Source organism: Acanthochromis polyacanthus, chromosome 1, assembly GCF_021347895.1.
Source record: "Acanthochromis polyacanthus isolate Apoly-LR-REF ecotype Palm Island chromosome 1, KAUST_Apoly_ChrSc, whole genome shotgun sequence".
NCBI classification, from domain to species: domain Eukaryota; kingdom Metazoa; phylum Chordata; class Actinopteri; family Pomacentridae; genus Acanthochromis; species Acanthochromis polyacanthus.
Genome location: NC_067113.1, coordinates 38,518,661 through 38,545,153, shown reverse-complemented (window position 1 = coordinate 38,545,153; position 26,493 = coordinate 38,518,661). Strand labels below are relative to the sequence as shown.

General features: G+C 37.4%; 1 protein-coding gene and 1 long non-coding RNA gene across 2 annotated transcripts in view; one reads left to right on the top strand and one right to left on the bottom strand.

Annotated features, from left to right (window-relative positions):
- The window catches only part of LOC110960368 (filamin-C), a 58,007-nt gene extending 35,297 nt beyond the window's left edge, over nt 1–22,710 (bottom strand). Inside the window, exons 1-7 of the mRNA XM_051951129.1 lie at nt 21,909–22,710; nt 7,587–7,835; nt 4,966–5,063; nt 1,541–1,691; nt 873–991; nt 716–793; nt 439–604 (exon numbers count right to left, since the gene is read on the bottom strand). Of these exons, the coding sequence (XP_051807089.1) occupies nt 439–604; nt 716–793; nt 873–991; nt 1,541–1,691; nt 4,966–5,063; nt 7,587–7,835; nt 21,909–22,272 (1,225 nt within the window). The 5' untranslated portion in view covers nt 22,273–22,710. The remainder of the gene's footprint in view (nt 1–438; nt 605–715; nt 794–872; nt 992–1,540; nt 1,692–4,965; nt 5,064–7,586; nt 7,836–21,908) is intronic.
- Nucleotides 8,349–16,078, top strand: LOC127534880 (uncharacterized). Its single transcript, XR_007943432.1, has 2 exons — nt 8,349–10,897; nt 12,309–16,078. It is a non-coding gene; the product is annotated as an uncharacterized LOC127534880 (long non-coding RNA).
- Nucleotides 22,711–26,493: the final 3,783 nt, after the last annotated feature.

The window sequence follows — 26,493 nt, the reverse complement described above, 5'->3', positions numbered from 1 at the left end:
CCGCTTTATCCTCACTAGGGTCACGGGGGGCGCCGGAGCCCATCCCAGCCGACTCGGGTGAAGGCAGGGGACACCCTGGACAGGTCACCAGTCTGTCACAGGGCTACATATACAGACAAACAATCACACTCACATTCACACCTACGGACAATTTAGAGTAACCAATTAACCTCAGCATATTTTTGGACTGTGGGAGGAAGCCGGAGTACCCGGAGAAAACCCACGCATGCACAGGGAGAACATGCAAACTGCATGCAGAAAGATCCCAGACCTTCTTGCTGCAAGGCGAAAGTGCTAACCACTACGCCACTGTGCAGCCTCTGAAGAAACCAGCTTTTCCGTTTCCTTCACCTGTTTTGAAGCTGATTCATTTAGAAACAAACCACTGTGTTCTGCTTTAGTTTTCATTTGTGATTATAGGATGATGATTTTAGTTACCTGCAATATAAATATCAAAGTATGTCGGTTTATTGGCCACGTTCCCATTCGGCTGCAGTCCCGGCCCGCGAGCCTGAACTCTGCTCGGGTCACCCATGATGGCCTTTGAAACATTCACCATGAAGGGACTTCTGTCGATGTCCTGCCCTGCAAACAGCACCTTTACCTGGAGGGAACCGGAGGACAAAGGCCTGTCAGGGTCTCAGATTCAGTTTATCTATCAGAAAATATTAAGATCCTGGAAGAACCAGGGAACCATCAGAACCAATCATCAGACCTTATGAAGCCCTTCCACTTTGGGCAGGTAGACCACGGAGTAGGTCCGGTTCTTGTCATTGTTGGGTATTACTCGGGCCTGATGGACGTACAAATAAATTACAGTAAATATCGATTGTATTTTACTTTAATGTGTTTGAAGAAATGTGACTTCCCACCTCCTCTGTGTGTCCTTCTGGATCCTCCACATAAACCAGAACCTCCCCGAGTCCGGCCTCCACCGTCTCCACCAGGAACTCTGCTGGTTTCAGAACCACGTTACCTCGAGGCTCGATACCTGACAGGAGAAAACAATGTTATTCATGTTATTATGCAGTGAGGCTAAACAAGTCATTCAGAGCTAAAACATTTCTAACTTTGCAACTAAACTGCATCTATAAAGCATTCTATTTGTATGTTTGACACAATTTTACCATTTGTGGATTAAATGAAACCATGTGTTCATGTATGTTTTCAGTGATTTATTGCAAAATAACAAACTGTCTAAAAAACTCAGTTTATTTCACTTTTTACAGTTTGAGATTTGTCCAAATCTGTTGAGCCACATCTGACAAATGTTTTCACTATCAGTAAATCCACATATTCAATTCTTAGATCTGTCAAACATCACAAAGTAGTGAAATATATTTGTCACGACTCCCTAAAACCAATGGAATCTCTTCAAAATATCAGTTTTCTGTAATTAAATGGCCCAAAACTATTAACTGTTTACTTTTGAGATATTTTACTGATTGACTAATCGGCATATCTAAGCGTAAAAGCAAATTCTAAAGAGCTAAAACTGGTCAGGTTTGAATTGATTTTGGTCGTGGGTGTTCATCCTTACCTGGTCCATAGGCTTTGGCCCTCTTCGGATGCAGCGTTTTGGCCCTTAGAGGGGCCCCAGGCTTTAGCTTGGCTTTGGGGAACTGAGAGAGGTAAGTCATGACCGAGTGTTCGTCTACGTTGGGATCGACGATCTCCTCTGGAGCGATCACCTGGAGAAGAAAACCAGGATGAAGACACGAGGAACAGGTGAAGTTTAAAATGCTCACGTATGCAGATGATGTAGAGTTTTACGTTCTTAGATCTGATCTGCCTGCTGACAGTCGTACTGACCAACAGTAAAGGTTTGGATAAATAGATGTAAATCATTGTACGCGTGTTACTACTTGGCTCCCAAAAGTCGCAACAAAACCAAGAGACAGCAATGGTTTGGTGACTAAAAACTGTTCATTGCCACGCAAAAACAACCAAATGGGCATTAGAAACCCAAGCCAAAACCCAGAATCATGCTGCTGGAGCTCCACCGGCAGCAGCTCCTGTCAGAGAGCCGTTTGAATGGAAGTGGACAGATTAAATGCAGCTGAGCCACTAGATGGTGGGTGTGGATCAATCAGGTGACGACTGGAACGGACACACCTGATGTGCAGGTGGAGGGTCGTCACACGTGTTTCATTGACTGGCAGGTTGTTTCTTTAGGTGTTTTCTGTTTTCTGTAGGGTTCATTGGTTAGTCTTTGCCTCTAAACAGAGTAAACATAAAAAACTGTTAACCACTTTAAATATCTTTGGGTTGCTTTAGATTCAGATTTGACTTTTAAAACTATTTATCTGATCAACTGGTAAATAGTTTGGTCTGTAAAGCATCCTGATTGGTCGATGCTGAGGTGAAGGCAACGTCATCAAATGTTTTTTAAATCACACGATAACTAGGCTTCTTTGATACAAGAGGCTTGTTCAGTTCTAACTGGCTGGTGGGGTGTCTAAGGTTCTTTTTTAACCCCCAAACCACTTTGCTCAAGGTGGAAATGTGGTGAAATTGGCTGAGGAGGAATGTCAGAAATGCATTATAAGTAACTGATCAATCATATCAAAAATGACCACATTCTGGACAGAAAATTAGGAAGAAAGTTCTCTACATTTGACATAATTCACAACCTTAAGTCCTGTAATTTGGAGGTGAATAAAGACTTTAAGCCTTCCACCACTTTGGAACTTTCTTGGATGAAGATGAAATGTTTTCAAGAATCAGAAAGAAGAAAAGTCTAGTTTTATCTAGTTTGCGCTTCAAATGTTTGGTTTCATTCAATCCCATGTTAGAAAACACCAAGGAAAGCATCAAATCTGCACATTTAAGACCCTGAAAGCAGATTTTTCACTGTATTTGGCTAACTGATTCAGCTCTAACGCTGCAGAAGTTATTTATGTGTGTCGTGATTGTATCAGACTTTAAATGTTGTCATTCAGATATGATTTGTTCAGTTTTATAGTTTTAGTTGATCAGTTTTGTGCTCTAGACAGACTTTTGTCTGATATGTGAATGTGAACAAAGAGTTGTGTTTGGTCCAGATGATGTAATTACTCGCTTAAATTCACTTTAAGTCATGACTGTGTATATAAATTAGCGGTTGAGCTAAATGCACATGAACATGTCAGTGTTGATTAAGTGTCACCTGTAAATACTGACAAACACATTTCCAGCTGCAGAAACCAGAAAACTGGCGTGAGAAGTGATTTTCCGGCAGAAACGCATCAGACGACCTCGTTAAAACCTTCTAACGATCAAACAATCAGAGCGAGTTGATGTCAGACCGAATATTGGGTCCAAAACCTTCAACAAAAGACAAACTAAAGAGAAATATGTTTCCAAATTAGACAAATAATGAAGGAAACTGTTGTGAAATCACACGAAAGGTTTGTAAAATGTGAAACAGCTGCTGAGGAAAAGAAAGACTTTGAGATCATCTCTTTAGGAAACTATTCTCACTGACACGATGCTTTATTTAGAAATGTTATCTTTAAAAGTTGAATATAACCAGCAGGTATTTAACTCTGTATTACCATTTGAATCATATTTGCTACATGAGTTTATAACCCTTTGTTAAAAGTGTTAATAAACATCTCAACCTTAAAAACATCACATTTTTTGGCTATTTTTTGACGGGTCAGGCTTTACAGGGTTAATATCTGCAAAACTTTCTCCATTTGCAGGAGCTTTATTGTCATTATATTGAAGCTACACAACAATATAATGAAATTTGGACATTAAAATTTGGAGTATTTTGTAATAAAACAATAGAATTATCAAAAACGATGCAATATAAACAGAATATTAAAGGTAGAGTATAAAAAGTGTAAAAGCATCAGACAGGTGGCAGCATTAATTGTAGCAGTGGATCATATACATTTAAAGAAAATAATTCTTCTGTTGAAGTTTACTAAAACAGTTTTAGAAATTTTGTACAAATTTCTAGAAATTTTTTTAACAGAATTTTAAAATAATTTCTGACTTTGAAAAATGATTTAGGGCATGATTTTGTTCATGCGTTTTTGAGTCATTCATCACATTTAAACCTATTTGGGACCGTTTTGGAGTCATTTTGGACAACTTTTTTTCTTTTCTAGAACTCTTAGTAATTTGGGACTTTGGCACATTTGAGCTCTGATTGATTTTTCTGTTTTCTCTGTTGAACCTTTTGAAACGTTCCATAAACCACTCTAGGAAGAAGAGGAAACTGGCTTTCTGTCTCTACCTAACGAGCTAACAGCGTCTCTGCTGCTAATTTAAACCGCCACTCGTCTCTCTGCCGGCTGGAAATAGACCAGAACGCCATTTAACCCGACTGAAACCTCCCAGCTCGGCCTCTGCTGTTACAGAACGTTATCACTCACCAACGCCTCCATCACCGTCGCTCTGCTCAAACAAATCAAACAACACCGACGACGTACCGTCTGCTTGTTTCTGGACATTTCCACCTCTAAACACTGAGAGTAGACGAATGGTTGGAAGTGAAACTGAAACCTTTCTAGTCTGTTTTTTAAAATGTAAAGTAAAAAGAAACACAAATGGAATGAAAACACTTTGGAAAACAAAACAAAAAGAGAATAAATGTGGTTTGGAATGAAGAAGAATAAGTTTAGCATCATCTCCTAATGCGTCAAATTTCCACATGAGGTTTGAGACTTTATTTACCAAAAGAAAAATCAGTTTACTTCAATAATTCCACTTTCATTAAACCAAAAAATGACTCAAATGTTCTCACAAACTAAAAGTTCCACAGAAAAATCCCTTCATTGTGTTCATTGATTCATTCAAATAATGACTTTATGTCAAAAATAAACATTTTCTGTTTGTGTTTCCCAACATTTTTCAGTACTTTTCTCTAATTTTTGTTCAGATTTCATAAAAAATAAACTCGTGCAGACAGAGATTAATGGTGTTCAGATGGATCCTGAAGGTGTTAGGTGTTTGGTGGACAGATAGATTTACCTGAGGAACTCCCAGCCAATCATCGGCCTGCTGCATGGCCTCTCTGGCGTTTTCCACCGGCTGACTGGGATCCCATGTTTCCCAGTCAGGACAAAGACCTGAAGGCAGCACAGATACAAACACACATTAAACAAATGTCCAACAACTGCTCAGAAACCTCCAAAATGTTCCAGAAGTCAGTTATCTGCAGACAAAAATACATAGAATTAGTTTTAATTTGACTTTTCTATCCAAAGAATCTTCTTTTGGTGGATAACAGGTTCATATTTGGAAGGAAAATTAAGAGCAAAGCTTTTATTTTGTGGCAAAAAAGTGTCATAAACTTCAGAAATCTAGCCTATCATTTTACAGTAAAAACAAACAAAAGATGCATTTTTTTTTTTTGGAAAACTGAAGGAAAATTATTTTCCAGACACCATTAACAGTAATTTGCAAAGCTTTGCTCTACCCATTCTTTATGAAAACCGTTTGACAAAAACAAGACCCAAAACGACAAAAACGAGAAAGAAAACCAACAGATGGAACCATATCACAGCTGTTTATTATATATCTCTGCAAAAATCTGTATTTTAAGTATGCAGGACTGCAGAATAAGAAGCTGAAGGTCTTTACCTGAAGGAAAAACATCATAAAATGAACAAACTCATGAATGAAATCAGAAAACATTAGCCAGAGTTGAGATTTAACAGACCTGAAAGCAACACATCTGAACATTAAATCTGATGATCATAGTAATCGTTAATCTGAGGAAGTTTTAGCTGCAAACCTCCACAAGAAGAAACTGCAGATTCAATCCTTCTGGTGTTTTTACCTGCTCACATGAAGCAGCTGCTGATGTTTCTGTTGACATGAAGTGAAGCTGAGACTCACTCGGTCTGTCATGAAGCTCGTTATAAGAGGATTTAATTCAGCTGACAGCACCGAGTGTGTGCAGTTCTATCATACCCGCCATGTGGGGACCGACTCTTTGTCCCGTTAAACCGGCACACTTCTCTAACGTGACATTTTATCCTGATACTGATTTTTTTGTATGTTCTATTTATTAGACAAACAACAAAGTGGAAAAATTTAGTAATTATTCACATATATTCATCAAAAATCTTAAAATTTTGTATATGAGAAGCCGGAAATGAATCAAGAATAACTTACAACTACCACTAATTAATCCAGAATAACAAATAATCACTAAAACTTTCTGTTCAGGAATGCAAATAACTGATTTGCAATCTCAGTCAAAAAATAATAATAATGAGCTTTCGTGTTTTTTTTTCTGCTTTTTTGTCAAACAGTACATTTAAAAATTCATGGACAGAATTACTAATTATATTTTAGCATTAAAGGTGTCAGGTTAAAGAGCTGCACATACTGGTGGATTAACCTTTATAGAAACACAAAATAATATCATTATACTGTTAATTTAGAGCAACGGTGACACCTTCCACTAAATGGTGATCTGAAAAATATGTTGAACACTCTATATGTCAAAGATCTGGGGCCTCATTTATAAAACACAGCGTAGGATCCATACTAAAAGTCTGCGTACGCCGAAAATCTGAAATGGGCGTATGCCCTTCGCCACTGATTCATAAAACTGTGCACAAGCACAGCTGCACACAATTTCTTTATAATCAGACACCAGCTGGAAGATTGCACAGGTGGATCCACCTCACATTCCGCCCACAACACACCCACATTTTACCATGAATGGTCAATGCAAAGTAACTCATGAATGTATCTGTATATAAATAAGCTGCTGATCCACGGCATTTTACACAGCGCCCCCTGCAGTCTTTTCCCTGCACTGAGTGTGGTTGTGGTGTGAAGCCTGTGTGCCTGTACAGGGCTGATTAATGGTTGGACGCTCATCCCATTCGGCCGCATATGGATAAATAAACAAAATTCTTTACTTTTTTTTTTCCTTTTTACTGTGATAGTTGCAGTGAAGAGTGACAGGAAATGGGGAGAAGAGTAGGGGGAAGACATGCATAAAAGAGCTGCAGGCCGGAATCGAACCCAAGCCACTGCGTCAGAGACCAGTCTCTGCAAATGGGTCTTCTGCTTTCCCCGATGAGCCATACGGGCGCCGGGTGATCAGTCAACAAAACTATTTACTGAAGAACAGTGCACTGGCCCAGATGTGGACCGGCCCTTCGGTCAAACGACCAAATGAAATAACGTTCAATCCGCCCCTGTTGATATATGAACATAGTTCTGCAAATACAGTCGTCGGCCGAATGACGCACTATATGAACATCTACAACAATGAGGGTTTATGATTATCCGGCTCTACAAGTCTAATATGTGATAACAATAAAGGTTTGAGATCAATCTGGTTTCAATTCACCACCTCCGGCTCTGCCGTTCCCTCTGTCTCCAAAATGTGCTTAAGCAAGCATCAAAGTTGGTGCACCGTGCGCACATTCTCACACCAAGTTTTTTTTTAGAAATCACAACCTTTGCGTTGAAAGTTGCGTACGCCACTTTCTAGCCCTGTTTTGTGCGTATGCAAGCTTTATAAACGTGGTCACAGTGCTCCTGTTAAACTACCACTAATTATAGATATTTACCATTTAATGCATATATTTTTTTGTACATGTATATATAAAGGTTCTGGATCTTACCGGGGGCACAGTTGTCCACCAGAGCTCCCAGTGCCTTGCCGTCCCTCCAGTCCCGGTGGAAGTTGGTGATGGGCAGCTGGGGAACCTTGTTCTGGATCCAGCCCAGCAGTCGCTGTTTGGGGGTCAGTTTCTTGGCGTCTTCGTCGTCCTCGTCCTCCCACATGGGCATAGAGATGGAATAATGGAGGATCAGGGTCCAGATCAGACCCAGGATCAGCTTCAGGTTCCCGTCCACGATGGCTTTAGAATCTAAAAGAACAAACACAGAAATAATTAAGCCTCTTTCTCCTTTTATTATTAAGTATTTTACATATTAAATAATTTTTTAAAATATACATTTTTAAATTAATTTATATTACACATGTTGTAATGCTATTTTTTGCTTTCCTAAATTTTATACTTCTGTATTTATGTTTTTACTTTAATCATTAAAACCAATAAAAAGCCAAACATCACCCCAAGTCAGTAACATTAATTACTCAGCTCAAATATGTAAATAAAAAAAAAAAATTGTCTATTCATTGATATTTCACACATTCCTTTTTAAAACATTACTATTTTGCTTTTTGTTTTTTCCTATTAATTTTTAAACCCACAAAAGTCAAACAATGTCTCAAAACAGTGAAATAAGTATAATCTGCTCAAAATGTTAATTTTTAAATTATTATTTTTTTTTTTACTATTTTTAGTTTTCCATTAGTTGTTTTGTTATTTTCTAAACAAACCACAAAAATAAACAGTGGCAAACACAGTGATGTTAAATTCCTTTAAAAAAAAAAAAATTCCTTTTGCTTTTCCCGTCTAGTATTTTCTGTACAGAGTAAATATCAGACATTACAGAACAGCTTCCGTTGACTGCTGTCAATTATCACCTTATATTTACATACAAAACCGACATTACAGGAATGAACAAAGAAGAATAAAAAGTCAACAGTAATAATAATAATAACAAACTGGGGCTGTTCATGAAGGAGCTGAAGACGTTCTGGAACCCGTTAACAGTTTAATGTTCTCTGGAGGTTCTTCCTTTGTGTGAGTTGATTGTTTGACACGTGAAGATAAACGGCTGTAAATAAAGTTACAGAATATTTTCCCTGAACATCATTTGTTCTCGTTGTTTATCTTCCAGACGTCAGCTCATATTTTTCCTGCAGAGAAGTTTGATCCATCGACAGCAGCAGGATGAAGTCATTCAGCGGCAGGAATGAGGTCAGTTTAAATAGGAAACACATGTACACACTGAAATACACAATAACACACATGTACACACTGAAATACACAATAACACACATGTACACACTGAAATACACAATAACACACATGTACACACTGAAATACACAACAACACATGCACACACTGAAATACACAACGTAATACACAATAACACATGCACACACTGAAATACACAACGTAATACACAATAACACATGCACACACTGAAATACACAACGTAATACACAATAACACATGTACACACTGAAATACACAACGTAATACACAATAACACATGCACACACTGAAATACACAACGTAATACACAATAACACATGCACACACTGAAATACACAACGTAATACACAATAACACATGCACACACTGAAATACACAACGTAATACACAATAACACATGCACACACTGAAATACACAACGTAATACACAATAACACATGCACACACTGAAATACACAACGTAATACACAATAACACATGCACACACTGAAATACACAACGTAATACACAATAACACATGTACACACTGAAATACACAACGTAATACACAATAACACATGCACACACTGAAATACACAATAACACATGTACACACTGAAATACACAACGTAATACACAATAACACATGTACACACTGAAATACACAATAACACATGTACACAACGTAATACACAATAACACATGTACACACTGAAATACACAATAACACACATGTACACAACGTAATACACAATAACACACATGTATGTACACACTGAAACACACAATACACGTTTACAAACAAAGAACCACAAAAAATTACACAACAAACAGTAACTCACAAAAAGTCAATGTAATGCACAGTAAGACACACAAACGCACAGAAACACACAATAACACACTGCAACAACATAAACTGACTGAATTTATAAGAGTTTAAGTGAATAAAGGTCGAGAGTCAACCATCGATCTTTATTCACTTAAATTAAACTCTTGAGCTGCTTTTAGAATTTTAACTTCAACTGATCTTGAAAACACTTTAAAGTTCAAACTAAACTAATGTTGTTTAATGTGTGTGTGTTTGTTTACAGGAGCTGTGAGGACATACATCTGTCCAAACAGTCGCATTGTGGGGACTCGGCTTCTTTATGGGGACCAGATTATTTAAAAAGTCCTTAAATGAAGTTTACTGAGAAGAGCTGATTAATATAAAGGTCATTTCAAGGTTATATGAAGGTTACAGCTCCAGGAAATGAACGCAGCGTCCTCTGAAGTGATGGAAACTCCACTGCATGTGTTTGCACTCATGGCATCATATTCTCCTCCACAGATGACCGTTGTTCACCTCAGGAAGCTTCATGTCCAGAGATTAGTCCGGACAGAGAGGAAGTGCTGGTCGGAGCGTCGCTGTAATCTTTCCCCAGGAAACAGGAGCTGCTGTGGTCCGTCTGTTCTGTTCACAGGTCAATAAACACTTTCTGTGCTTTCACTTTAAACTCTCTGGATCCTTTTAAAAGCTCCGTGTTGAAGCCGAACACTGACGCCTCTCACATCCTGAAATAATATTTTCCAGCAGATTTTTATCTGGATGGAAAATCTGTGGAACATTTCTGAAATGTTTAACTGGTGAGCTAACCGAGCTCCAGACTGCAGGTGTGTTTCACTCTGCAGGGTTGTTTACTGAGCAGAACCCAGTAAATAAATAAATAAACGAACAGGAGGTGGCTTCTGTCCCGGCAGCAGAACCCTGTAAAATCAGGAATGGGCTCTGGTTTTCTGCCAGAAGCTCTCCGAGCCACACAACAGCTCGACTGTCTGAACACAGCTCGTGCTGTTGGTTAGCCGGTCGCTAACGGTTACCAAACAAACAAGCCGGAGGTCGCCGGCGGTGCAGAGAAACAATGGAGTCCTGATAGAAGCCCGAACAGGCCCGAGGGCGGCGGAGAAACTGTGTAATGTGACATTTAGAAAGAAAAGGCTTTATGAGGCGAGAGAGGAAGTGATGGAGGGGAGAGTGGAAAGAGGAAAAGATGTGATGACGACGGACGGAAAGAATTAATGGGACGCTTCAACAGACTGAACTCTGCAGGAGTCCAACAAGGTAAACCGGTGAACCAGCTGGTCATTAGCTCAAACTAAAGCAGTTAAACAGGAACACAAACAACCAAAGGTCATTCTGCAAACACTCACATGTTAGTTTAACCTCCAGATTTATCTGGAGATTCATTCAAAGTGATGGAAATGTGGTGACATCGGAGGTTTAGATCTCATCACTGAAGGAGAACAAATCTGACAAAAGTAATCAGCTGATTCTGGATCTCCAGTAACAAAACAGGCGAAATTACAACAACTCAAATTTGGCACAAAAAGACACAAAATTACCACAAAAAGAGCCAAAATTACCCTGAGAAGTTCAACTATGCCAGCAAAAACAGGCAAAGTACCAAAATCACAACGAATAGGATCAAGACGACCACGAAACCAGTGAAAATGTGACAAGAATTTGGCACAAAACAAAATCAACCAAATCTGACTAAAGTTCCTTTCTGACCTCCTCAGAACATCTGGTTCTTCATCTCCAGTAACTTTATCAATGATCAGAGTTCTACCTTCATACCAGAATATGTCTGGACTTCCAGGTGGAATTGTGACAAAAATATGTAAAATAACCACACAACTGGCCAAAATTATGACAAAAAGACATACCAGCAAAACGGAGACAATATTTTAAAACAAAGCAAATAAAACAAACTACACAAGACAAAAAAACAACATAAACACAAGCTGACATAAAGGAGACACAAAACATAAACAGGATATAAATGTACTATAACAAGACAAAAAAAGGATGAACAAAAAATGTAAAAACAACAAAACAAGACACAAATATGCCAGCGAAAAATGAGACAATACTTTAATCCCAAGACAAAAAAAACAACCAAAAACAAGACAAAACAAACGACAAAAATGAGACACAAAACAACATAAAAAAACAAAACTACAAAACAAAACAAAAATCGACAATAACGAGATAAAAACAAGAAAATTTGATAAAAATCTCCAAAAGCAAGACACCAAGTAACAAACAAGAGACAAACTAAAATGAGACAAAAAATTACAAAAGAAGACACAAATTGACCATAAAAAGACAAAAAAACTGCAAAAAATGAGACATATAACCAGAAAAAACAGAAATACTGGACGCAAAATGAGAAACTGATTTTCAGCTGTTGGAATGGAAACGAGGAGCTCCATTTATTCTGGTGGATAACAAACAGTGAAAGCCTTAAAGTTTGCATTTACAAACGTTTATCCTGCTCTCTGTCGACACAAAGACTGAGTTTTGGGTTTTGAATGACAAAAAGCAAAGGCAGGATCACTAATATCAGTTATTTTTGATCAAAACTATCAATAGTAACATAAATATGCAACAAATGGAAAGAAAACATCGTGTTCTTCAGCACAGCATCTCATCAGCTCTCAGTCAACATTTTTCCTCATTTGCTTCCTAGATTTGAGTAAATGCCCAACAGTGAAAAATACACGAGTTCAAAGGAGTCACAGCGAGTAAAAAGATCCTCTCTGATGGAGCCTCTACAGGATGGATGAAGTCCAGGCGGAGCTGAGACGTCGGTGCCGATCTCTGAGCGGTACGACGTCGTTAGCGTCACCGTGGGAGGATTCCTGTTATCAGCCTGAAGCCAGACGCTGAAACTAAACCCTCATGTTTGATTTTCTGACGCTAATGTTGGGATTTTTATCTCAGAAAAAACACCGATTCTGGAGGAGTTTACAGACTAAACAAAACAATCTGTTCTAAAGCATTCAGAAAGATCTGAAAGGTGTTCTGCTTATAAAAGTCACAAAATAAGAGGAACGGCAATAAAAATACAACAAAATGAGGCAAACGACGACAAAAAGACACAAAACAACATAAAGGGAAACACATTATAACAAGGCAACACTGTGTGAGTATTGTCATAATCATTTGTGTGTTTTGTTTCTCATTTTTGTCATTTTGTGTCTTTGTTGTTTTGTGTCTTGTTTATGGATTTTTGTGTCTCATCTTGTAGTTTTTTTGCATCTCATTTTTGTTTTGTTTCTCATTTCTGCCATGATGTCTTCTTCCTTTTGTAGTTTTTTTGTCTAGTTTTGCTGTTTTTTTCATCTTGGCATTAAAGTATTGTGTCATTATCATCATTTTGTGTGTTCTTTATGTTGCTTTGTGTCTCATTACAGTCATTTTGTGTCTTCTTTTGCAGTTTCTAAAAACACCGGAGAAAGATTAAAGCAAAATGCTGCCAATGGCATCAGAAACAGGAAAACCTTCATTAACTGATTAATTAGTTCGATAATTAATGAATCTGTTGGTTGATTCTTTGCTGATGCAGCAGAAAAATGTGCAGCTGAACCAGAAACAGTCGAAGTTCAGAAAGTCGGAGCAGCTGGAGGACGGCTGAACAAACAAGTGTTGTTGTTTATCCTGAAAAAGCCCGAGAGACACAAAGACACAACTACACACACCTGTGAGCTATAAAGACTGAAGTCTGCAGATCGAGCCAACAGCTGATTCACACAGACACACACACGGTTGTGTAGTTGTTGTTGGACACATTTTCTCGCCCACTCTGAGGTTTTTGTTCTCAGTAGATCAGAACCAGAACTTTGCTTCCTTTCACTGAATCTTGGATTTTACTTCACCTGTTCAGACACGACAACAAACAAAGACACACAAAAACTTTCTGCTTCGATCAGTTCACAAACTCCTCACTGATTTACCTTCAACTCTGCAGAATTACCTTTAAACCACAAAAAACACATTAAACTAACCTCACTCAAACCTTAAACTAACCTGAATTTGAACTTAAACACACTTTAAACAAATGAACCGAATCAACTCTAAAAGAACCTCACTAACCTTTACTGTATCCTACGCTAACCTAAAACTAACCTTATTCTAACCTGAAATCGTCTAAATGAAGCCTCAGTAAACTGAACTGCTGTAAATGTGAATCTGTTTTAATCATAACTGACTGTTTACATGTTAAACTGGAACACGCGTGTTGGATCAAACACGTTAGTCTTTCATCACTCAATACTTTGATATGAAATAATAAATAACTTATGAAATATATAATCAGTGTTTGACTGTAAATAAACATGTAAACAACTAAACAGAACATTAGATAAACATGTAAACTAAACAGAACATTACATAAACATGTAAACAACTAAACAGAACATTAGATAAACATGTAAACTAAACAGAACATTACATAAACATGTAAACAACTAAACAGAACATTGGATAAACATGTAAACAACTAAACAGAACATTAGATAAACATGTAAACTAAACAGAACATTACATAAACATGTAAACAACTAAACAGAACATTGGATAAACATGTAAACTAAACAGAACATTACATAAACATGTAAACTAAACAGAACATTACATAAACATGTAAACAACTAAACAGAACATTAGATAAACATGTAAACTAAACAGAACATTACATAAACATGTAAACTAAACAGAACATTACATAAACATGTAAACAACTAAACAGAACATTGGATAAACATGTAAACAACTAAACAGAACATTAGATAAACATGTAAACTAAACAGAACATTACATAAACATGTAAACAACTAAACAGAACATTGGATAAACATGTAAACTAAACAGAACATTACATAAACATGTAAACTAAACAGAACATTACATAAACATGTAAACAACTAAACAGAACATTGGATAAACATGTAAACTAAACAGAACATTAGATAAACATGTAAACAACCAAACAGAACATTAGATAAACATGTAAACAACCAAACAGAACATTAGATAAACATGTAAACTAAACAGAACATTAGATAAACATGTAAACAACCAAACAGAACATTAGATAAACATGTAAACTAAACAGAACATTACATAAACATGTAAACAACCAAACAGAACATTAGATAAACATGTAAACTAAACAGAACATTACATAAACATGTAAACAACCAAACAGAACATTAGATAAACATGTAAACTAAACAGAACATTACATAAACATGTAAACAACCAAACAGAACATTAGATAAACATGTAAACTAAACAGAACATTACATAAACATGTAAACAACCAAACAGAACATTAGATAAACATGTAAACAACCAAACAGAACATTAGATAAACATGTAAACTAAACAGAACATTAGATAAACATGTAAACAACCAAACAGAACATTAGATAAACATGTAAACAACCAAACAGAACATTAGATAAACATGTAAACTAAACAGAACATTACATAAACATATAAACAACTAAACAGAACATTGGATAAACATGTAAACAACCAAACAGAACATTAGATAAACATGTAAACAACCAAACAGAACATTAGATAAACATGTAAACTAAACAGAACATTAGAGAAGCACAGATTGTTGGTATTCTTATCATGTTTAATGTTTGATTCTCCTGCAGGAAGTTCACAGAAATCTAAATGAACCAACAAATAAACAATCCATGTCATAAACAAACAATGTAAACAAACTAATAAATAAAACAAACGGATCAAATCAGCTGATTTTATCTGTAAAACTGAGTTAAAGTTGAACTGAAGAGACTCCAGCTGCTGAAAACACAAAATGCTGGACAACAGCTGTGACGACAGCTGACACTAAAACTCAAACACACACACTAAACACACACACACACTAAAACACACTCCTGTCATGTGATCTCAGGAACTAAAGTGAGTCTTTGTTGAAGAGAAGAAGCTGCAGTGTGACAGTCAGCAGATAGCTAACACACACACACACACACACACACACACACACACACAAGTACTACTACAACCACTACTCCTAAAGCTACTAGCACGACCACTATCAAATCTAATGTTAGCCACATTAGCAGCACAACATGCTAAGTCCAAGGATCATCCTAAAGTGGTGGCTAATGCTAATGCTAGCCATCCATCCGTCCTTATATATTCGTCTCTCAAACAGCTGCAGCTGATCATCATCATCACCATCAGCTGTAATTCTTCAGTCAGAGGATCATTTCTCCGTCACTAATCCGTCGTTAGTCTTTGAACTTTAAACTTCCTGTTGGACTGAATCCACAAAGACGACTTTAAAGGTTCAGACTGAAGGCTACACTATAACTACTATAGAGCAACTTATATTTGCTGCATTTCTGATGTTTTGTCATTTTGTTTTTCCATAGTTTTCCTTCTGGATTAATAAAGTTGTATTTTATCTGACAACCTGCAGGTTTCATTGATTGGTCAAAGAGTCTTTTCTTTGGTTTTGTTGCTTCTCTACAGACTTTGTTCCTGCAGCAGCTTCAATCCAGACTTGTGTCTCCGAGTTAAACCTCCTGAACCTGAACTTTAACCTCCAGACGTTCCTCTACCAGGATCCCTGTCAGCCTCCTGTTTGATCCTCTGGAGGAAAACGCTGAACAAACCACAGAAACCAGAAGCTAACAGCTGAACCGTCAGACGCTAAAACACCATGAAACCACCGACATCAGTCAGACTTCAGGCTGAGCACGGTGGCATGTTTGCAGGAGAACTGGTTTTTACTCCTAAAGCCTGCTGCAGAAGATGCTTCATATTTTACATTTGAATCATCAGAGTCAAATTACGTTCAGGAAACACATGAAGCAGAGCTGGAGGCCGTAAAACAAAGAGCCGAACACGAATCGCTGCAACACATGGAGTGGAGTTTTACTGACGGTTCCAACATTCCTGACTGCTGACTGCTGCAACACATGGAAACCATTAGAGAGGAACAGGCCCAGAATCAGCAGAAATCTGAATGGAGTCTGGTTTGTCCAGCAGAGAACCGTCACCGACAGAAATCAGGTCAACTGGAACACTCACAGAACGTTAGAGTAACCATTTTATCATTGGAAATACACAGAAATTAACCAAGAAAAAAAAAAACAGAAAACCAGAAACTAACCACCAATTACCCAGAAACAGTTCAGCAAGTATCCAGAAAATAACCAACAAATAACCACAAACAATCCAACAAACAAACAAACAACAAATAGCAAGAAACTAATCAATAAAAATCCAAAATTTAACCAATAAAAAAAAACAACTGACCAGTAAATATCCAAAAACAAATAACCAAAAACTAACCGACAAAAAAACAAAAATTAAACAAAAACTATCCAACAAAAAAACCAAAAATAACCAAAAAACAAAACAAAAAATAACCAAAAATAACCAACAAAAATAACCAAAAACAAACCAACAAAGAAATAAAAATTAACCAAAAACTATCCAACAAAACCAAAAATAACCAAAAACAAAACACAACAAAAAATAACCAACAAAAAAACAAAAAATAACCAAAAACAAACCAACAAAAAAAACAAAAAATAACCAAAAACAAACCAACAAATAATCAAAAACTAATAAACAACCAGAAACTAACCAATAAATAACCAAATACTAACTAATAAAGAACCAGGAACTCAGCAGAAGGAAATCAGGAAACCAACAGGAAAAGATTCAGGAACAAACCTTCAACTACGATGATCAATACGTTTGATTTTCTTTACTGATCGATTGATTTTTCAGTGTTTGATCCTTAATGGTTCCTTCACACCTTCAGGTTCTCATCAAGAGAACGTTCTGAGGTCTAACAAATGAAAAGTTGAGTTTATCATGAATAAACGACAGATAGTTTTATTGATTATCTGTTGTCTATTGATTACACACGTGGACAAAATTGTAGGTACCCCTCAGTTAAAGAAGGAAAAACCCACAATTCTCACTGAAATCACTTGAAACTCACAAAAGTAACAATAAATAAAAATTTATTGAAAATTAAATAATCAAAAACAGCCATCACTTTTGAATTGTTGATTAACATAATTATTTAAAAAAGCACACTAATGAAACAGGCCTGGACAAAAATGATGGTACCTCTATAAAAGATTGAAAACTATTTGACCAGAGTGACATGATTAACTCAGGTGTGTCATTTAATTGACATCACAGGTGTTTCCAAACTCATAATCAGTCAGTCTGCCTATTTAAAGGGAGACAAGTAGTCACCCTGCTGTTTGGTGAAAAGGTGTGTACCACACTGAACATGGACAACAGAAAGCGAAGGAGAGAATTGTCCCAGGACATCCGAAAAAAAATGATAGACAAACATCTTAAAGGTAAAGGCTATAAGACCATCTCTAAACAGCTTGAAGTTCCTGTGACAACAGTGGCTCATATTATTCAGAAGTTCAAGACCCACGGGACAGTAGCCAACCTCCCTGGACGTGGCCGCAAGAGGAAAATTGATGACAAATTGAAGAGACGGATCGTTGGAATTGTATCCAAAGAGCCCAGAGCAACCTCCAAAGAAATTAAAGGTGAACTCCAAGGCCAAGGTACATCAGTGTCAGATCGCACCATTCGTCGTTGTTTGAGCCAAAGTGGACTTCATGGGAGACGACCAAGGAGGACACCACTGCTGAAAAAAACTCATAAAAAAGCCAGACTGGAATTTGCAAAAATGCATGTTGACAAGTCACAAAGCTTCTGGGAGAATGTCCTTTGGACAGATGAGACCAAACTGGAGCTTTTTGGTAAGGCACATCAACTCTGTTCATAGACTCAAAAACCAAGCATACGAAGAAAAGAACACTGTCCCTACGGTGAAACATGGAGGAGGCTCAGTAATGTTTTGGGGCTGCTTTGCTGCATCTGGCACAGGGTGTCTTGAAAGTGTGCAAGGTACGATGAAATCTGAAGACTATCAAGGCATTCTGGAGAGAAATGTGCTGCCTAGTGTCAGAAAGCTTGGTCTCAGTCGCAGGTCATGGGTCTTCCAACAGGACAACGATCCAAAACACACAGCCAAAAACACCCAAGAATGGCTGAGAGAAAAGCGTTGGACTATTCTAAAGTGGCCTTCTATGAGCCCAGATCTGAATCCCATTGAACATATGTGGAAGGAGCTGAAACATGCCATTTGGAGAAGACACCCATCAAACCTGAGACAACTGGAGCTGTTTGCTCATGAGGAGTGGGCCAAAATACCTGTTGACAGCTGCAGAACGCTCATTGACAAATACAGAAATCGTTTAATTGCAGTGATTGCCTCAAAAGGTTGTGCAACAAAATATTAAGTTATGGGTACCATCATTTTTGTCCAGCCCTATTTCATTAGTTTGTTTTTTTAAATAATTATGTTAATCAACAATTCAAAAGTGATGGCTGATTTTGATTATTTAATTTTCAATAAATTTTTATTTATTGTTACTTTTGTGAGTTTCAAGTGATTTCAGTTAGAATTGTGGGTTTTTCCTTCTTTAACTGAGGGGTACCAACAATTTTGTCCACGTGTGTATGTGTTTAAACATCAGATTATTGTGAAATTTGTCCAGAAACGTTTGATTTGTTTCTCAGACCAACAATGAAAGATAAGAAACACGAGGAAAACATCAAATATTCAGATCTGAGAGGATCTAGATCTGTTTATTCTCATTTTATTGATTTAATATTGATTTTCCATCGTTTATCTCCTCCATGAACCGATTTATCAGATCAGATACCAGGTTTAGAAATGTTTCAATCCTGAAGGAGATTCTGTTGTTTAATTAGGAGGAAGTATCGGTGTTCTGGGTCAGTAGAACGTCAGAACCTGGTCGGTTCTCATCGGTTTGTTTCTAGTAAAGTCGGAGCTCAGCAGCCGGTTCCCTCTGAGTCTATTTAAAGAACCTCAGAGTTCAGCTGTTCAGCATCAATCATCCCCCAGCAGGAAAGAACAGCAGACCCATTATCTGAGGTTCTACCAGAACCAGAACATCCAGATCATTATCTGAGGTTCTACCAGAACATAAGCATAGAACCAGAACATCTAGATCATTATCTGAGGTTCTACCAGAACATAAGCATAGAACCAGAACATCCAGATCATTATCTGAGGTTCTACCAGAACATAAGCATAGAACCAGAACATCTAGATCCATTATCTGAGGTTCTACCAGAACAGAGCCTTAAAACCAGAACACATATAGAGTTAACAGGAATCAGTTCTACCACAACCATAGAACCAGAACATCTAGATCCATTACCTGCAGTTAACAGGGCCCGGTTCTACTAAAACTGAACATCCTGGAACCACTGAAAACAGGTTCTTTATTCCTCACTGACTAAAATAATAAGACCACGATAACAAACTGAAATCTTTTTAGAACTTTTCTTTCCAGAAGAACGGTTCTAGTTTTTTTTTCTCTCCGAGATTTAAACTCAGAAAAGATTCAGTTTCAGACACAAAACAACCTGACACACTTCCAGTAAAAACTAGAACCAAAAACACATCAGGTACTTAGAACCTAGAACACAGAACTCAGTACAAACCCTGTATAGTGCAGTAGATAGAACCAGGTACATACCTGACCTGCTACAGAGAACTTAGTACGTACCCAAACTAGTATGTGGAACCCGTATGTACCAAATATGTAGAACCCAGTACATAGAACCCAGTACAAACCTGATGGAAACCCATTAGAAATCCAGTACAGACCAGTAGAAACCCAGTGACCCTCATGTTCCCCGTATAAACTAAGGTTCTGCTCTAACCAGAACCACCACAGTGTGTCCACAAATAGATTTCATTTGTTCTGATAAAGTTTGTGAAGCAACAGAAACACCAGAATGTTCTACTGTTTCTGGTCCGGTTCTGCAGTTCTGAAGGTTCTGACCCACGATCCTCTGCAGGTAAACAAACAGCTTTTCTGATCTCCAGAAGATGATTGAACATCACAGACTGATAAACATCTGAACAGCAGCTGAAGGTGAAACGTTCTGATGAACACTGAGCGGTTTGGTTCTGCAGGAACCAGCAGAACATCTGAAGGACCTCTTCATGATGCTCCACTGATCACATTATGCTGAGTCAACAAAGAACCAGAACTGATACCAGAACTCCAAACCCAACAGGGACCCAGTTCTCTCTAGAGAACCCTGGAACATCTCCACGACCTCCAGAACCTCCTCAGAGACGTTTGGAACCAGTTCATCACTTCTGGACCATTTTAAAGCAGGACTGAAAACGATTTGAGGTCCTCAAAGAGTCCTTCAAGATGTTCAAGACCTGAAACCAACAAAACACTTTAGAAACTTCTTGAAGAACCTATAGGAACCTAACACTAGGACTTCCCAAGTACCCCTGGAACCTCATCAAGACCTCGAGAATCTCTTCAAAGATGTTTGGAACCAGTTCATTTGGTTCTGGAGCATCTTTAAGCACTCCTGGAACGTACTGAAGACCGACACCTTAAACAATGATTCCTAAAACTTTAAAGATTCCTTCGATCTCAAAAATCACAAATAGACCCTGAAACCTCCTCAGAACATCTGAAACCTCCTAAAGAACCTCTGAAACCTTCAAAGGGACCTAAAGACCTCTAGAACTCTCTGGTTCTCAAACCTTCTTCAGGTTAAACGAAGTGTTCAGATCTTTGAAACCAGATTCTAAAAACACTGAAAAATGAAGATGTTTAAATAAGTTCCTCTTCTAGAACCTTTTACACCTTCAGGTTTGAACCAACAGAAGATTTAATCATTTTATTTTCTGCTGACTTTCAGTAAAACCATGGAGACGAATCGAACTTAACTGGAAGTACTTTCTGTTTCTGAGGATCAACTCCTGAAGAAGTTTAACTGACAGAAAAATTCCTGAATTTTAAATTAAAAAAATATGATTTCTGTTTTTTTTCCACCTCAGAAACCCTGAAAAAGATGAAAACGAGTTTAAATGTTCCGTTTTAAAACTCCAATCTTTGATTTAGGAGGAATTCTGAACCAATAGAGTCTCAGTTTAACCCCCACGGACCAATCAGCTGCTTCCTCACACCTGTGAGCAGCACCGTCAGCTGTCACTCAGCGCGCGCACACACACACACACACACACACACACACACACACACACACACACACACACACACACACACACACACACACACACACACACACACACACACACGGTTCGTCTTCATTTTACATCGTCTAAAAACCTCTGATCACAGTTTGATCCGTGCGTAAAACTGTGCGTAAAAGCTGCCGCGCCACTCACCAATGGACACCAGCTTGATGTGTTCTCTCTCCAGGAACTCCAGAGCCACCGACACGTTCTCCAGCTTCATCTGCCTGAAGTTGGGCCTCTGGTGGTACTTCCGGTACATCTTCTTCTGGCTCAGGACCTCCAGCAGCCCGATCAGCTTCAGCCCGTCGCTCAGGTCCTTCTGGAGGTCCACGATCCGCTTGTTGACCACCTTCAGGTGCTCGTTGCACCACCTGGTGAACGTGTTCTGCTGGATCTTCTTCCACGGCGCGTCCTCGGCCAGGTCCTTCTCGGTGGCTGGCATCTCCTCCTCCTCCTCCTCGCCGGTGTCCGGAGCCTGGTAGAACTGCGGCGGCTCCAGGTAGCTGCTCATCATGGTTCCGCTGAGAAGAAGAACAGACGCAGGAGAGAGAAAAGAGGCGCAGCTGGAGTCACTCAGAGCGGAACATGCGCAAATCCAGAGTCAGAAGATCCGCTGGACCAGCTCATGGAGCAGAAGCACCAGAAAGTTCTCGTTCCTCCGGTCGGCGGCGGTTCGGTCCGGGTCTAGTTCTTGATCCGGGTCTGGCGGCCCAGACTCAGGCGGACTGCGGCTCCAGCGGCTCCTCTGCGGGTTTAGAGGCTCCGTCAGTCCGCTGGACTCTCCGGAATGCCGCTGCTGTGACCATAAACCTCCATCCTCCATCACCACAGATACGGAAGAGGACGCTGATTGGCCGGAGCCTGAAAGGGGGCGTGGCCAGACCGGACCCCCACTCGGTGACACCTCCGGTATTTTTAGAGTCTCCAAACCGGGAGACACCGAAGTGGGGAGGGGGATTTAAAAGACTCTCATAAAGAGGGCCGTGTCGTCATCAGCTTGCAGCCAATCAGATCACATCCGGTTCTGATTATTTTAGATTATTTATTTAACTTTTATTCATTTTAATTATTCAGAAATATTTTCTGTATTTTTTTTTGTTTCATCATTATTTGAATTTTAATTAAAATTAACTTTAAACGAACCCACAGAAACTGAACAAACATAAATATTAAAATGTCATTAAAGAAATAGTGTGAAAATGTAAAAAAAAAAAAAAAGATGTAAAATTAAGAAAATGTTTTGATTAAATTAAAAATTCTAAGGTAAAATATAAACATCCTAAAATAGAAAAAGAAATATTGTGACGACCCTCCATCTGGACACCAGCTGTGTCTGCTCCAGTCTCACCTGATCCATCTCGTGGCTCAGCTGCTCTTATTCTGACCCATTTCCATTCTAACGGCTCTCTGACAGAAGCTGCTGCCGGTGGAGCTCCAGCAGCGTGATTCTGGCTTTTTAATGCCCGTTTGGTTGTTTTTGCGTGGCAATAAACCGTTTTTAGTCGCCACATCACTGCTGTCTCTTGGATTTGTTGCGACTTTTGGGAGCCAAGTCGTAACGATATTTAATACAAAAAATATGTTAAAGTGTATAAATATCAACAATATGTGAAATGTAGCGTAAAAATGTAAAAAGAAAAGTTTCAAAATAAAACCAAAGTTTAAAATATATAGTGGACAAAAAATAAAAAAGTAAAGTTTAAAAAATATAATGTGTAAAAATGTAGAAATAAAAGTAAAGTTTAATATATAAACTGCAAAACTGTAAAAAAAAAAAGTATGAAATTGTAAAAAAAAAAGTATAGACTGTCAAAATGTAAACAATTTATGATTTAAAAAATATGCAGTGTGCAAAAGTGTAAAAATAAAAATAATGTTAAAGGAAATACAGTCTACAAAAACAAAAATAAAATCAAGTAAAAAATTTAGCAAAAATATAAAAATATAAAATTTAAATATCAATGATGTGAACGCTGGAATTTTTTTTACATACTACAGTTTTATAAACTGTCCATCAGTTTTTATACACTATATTGATTTTATCTTTTTACATTTTTACACATATTTTTAAATTTCTATTTTTTAACTTTTTTACAAACTACATTTTATAATTTCATTTATTTTTAAGTTTTATTACACACTATTTATTTTTTAATTTTCTTTTAGTTTCACACTTTTTACACACCATATATTTTTAATTTCTTTTTCTTTTTAAACTTTATTTTACACATTCTATTTCTGAAACTTTATATTTTTCCTTCTTCTTCATTGTTTTTATTGCGGCTGTTGTAGTTTATAGCGCCACCTTCTGACGACAGGACAACGCCAATCTTATTTACTCATGATTTTTGACATGTCAAACGTTTGCTTTAAAAACATTTCCACATTGAAAGTGAAACTGAAGCTGCTGATTTATGAGTTTAGCAAAAAACTGAAGCTGTGCAGCAGCGCCTCCTGCTGGCTGAACATGGAAACTAGAGTCTCATTAACACAAAATAAAGTCTCAGAATAATTAGCAGTTAATGAGCTGCAAATATGTGGAATTAGACCTCTGTAAGAAAAGTTGTTTATTTTAAATTAATCAGTTTATTTTATGATTGTATTAAAACTCAAAGCAACATGAACTGTGGGAACTAGGAAATGTCAAATTTGCTTTATTTTCTTCCTTATTTACTGGTTTTTATGTGTTGACGGATTCTTTTTTAGTATAATTAATTTGTTTATATTTGTTGCTTTTTCATGCATTTGTCTGTACGGAGTCACAAGAGTGCCATAAAATACTGTACAAGAAAAGCCAATAGAAAAAAAATGATGTTAAAAAAGAACAAAAACAGCAATATGTAAATATTTAGGTAAAGATATGTAAATAAATAAATAAATTATTAACTATGGAGCCATAGGAGTGCTGCAAAAAAAATCTGTCCAAGAAATAGCAAAAGCACCCAAAAAAAAGAATTAAGTGAATAAAATACGTGTTAAAAATAAAGAACAAATACAACAATCTATACACTGAATATATATAAAATTAAAATACATGAATATATGCAGAATAAATAGGCAAATAAAAATGAAAATAAAAATACTGACATTTATTCTGTCATTTTTCAAAATTTATTTTCTTATTGTTATTAACTATGATTTTTTTTATGGCACTTCTGTGGCTCCATAATTTAGTCTGCAGGAAATCACATTAAAGATTTAAATAATTTTTTTTTATAAATAGTTAAATTTGCATTTTGGCATTCATTTGTAAATAATTAGTTAATTTATTGATTAATTGGTTGTAGCTTCTTGGTTGTGATACTCCGTCGAATTAAACCAAACAATTTTAAAAATGTTTTCTGACATTTTATAATGGTAGTGTCTACAGATACGGACCCGTAGCCTGTGGTCTACGGATACGGCACTTTCCCTTATCATAAATATTAATGAGACGTACATGAATATTAATGAGCCGGCTGATGAACGCGCTTTGTGATTGGCTGGTAATCCGACGGACATAAATATTAATGAGCCGGTTTGTTAATCCGAGTGATGAAGGCGCTTCCATGATTCGAGGTGAATCTGCGTGCCGAGCCTGTCATGTCAGTCATCTGCTGTTCTCTTTTCTATCATGCATAATGTCTTATAACTATCATTATCTGACTTTTTCACGGACAGCGATTTGGGGGTTGAAATCAGCACTACTATTAAAAATAGCAAAACTTTTTATTCACGTGACCCTGTTCTAATAAAGCACAAACAGCAAACAAAACAAATGGCGGAACTAACAGCCAGCAAACTACAAGTATTTTTTTACCTTCAAAAGTAGCGACAGACTATCACATATTAACAACCTAAACAAAACCCTGACGTATTTTCTACATCTGTCAACACAGACCCTGTCACAGTCACTTTAATGTTAGCGGACTCTGTTGAATGGCTAAGTTACATAACCACAAACAAATCTCACAATATCACAGTAAATCGAGTTTGTGGGGTTTTTTTTATTCATGCCGAATTAAAGAGCTGCTCCTCACCATTCACGAGTGTTTGTTTCATATTCGACATCCTTAACTTCATCTTGTAAATTAGCATCCGAAAATAAATGGGAACATTTGCAATGGAGTTCGTCAGCCGCTTCCACCACTGAACGCGGTAAACTAATTAATAGGAACTGGACTTCAAACAATTTAGACACGGCGTCTAAAAGCGTAAAAACTGCATTGTCTAAAGTGTGAGAGGAGACGGTGTATTTTTGGTTAAATTATACAATGTTCGCCATCAGAGTCATTCATATAAACTGCCTGTAATGTGCAGCAAATAGTAGTTAACCGGCGCCAGCTCTTCAGTGACCTTAACGGGTCCGTACCTCTAGTAGCATCAACCTTTAATAATTTAATTAATAACTAAAAATGACATGATTAAATATAGAAAATGACCAGTTCCTCTCCTACATGTAGAAGACAGTAAATAAAAACACGTTTATTGTTTTTTAAAGTCTGGTGACGTCGTGTTTTAAACAGGATCCTGACAGCAGCAGATATTTTTACAACTCTTACTATAAAAACACTCTGAGGATCTCTGTGGGCTCAGATTTCTGTCATCATCACAGTAAAATTAGAGACAAACTAAATTTAACCGTCTTGATGCTCTCAGAGACTCAGAACAGTTCAGAGGCTTCAGCAGGAAGACGCAAAGTTATTTACAAAACAAAACAAAACCAGAACCATCTTGATATGTAGGATTAAACTGG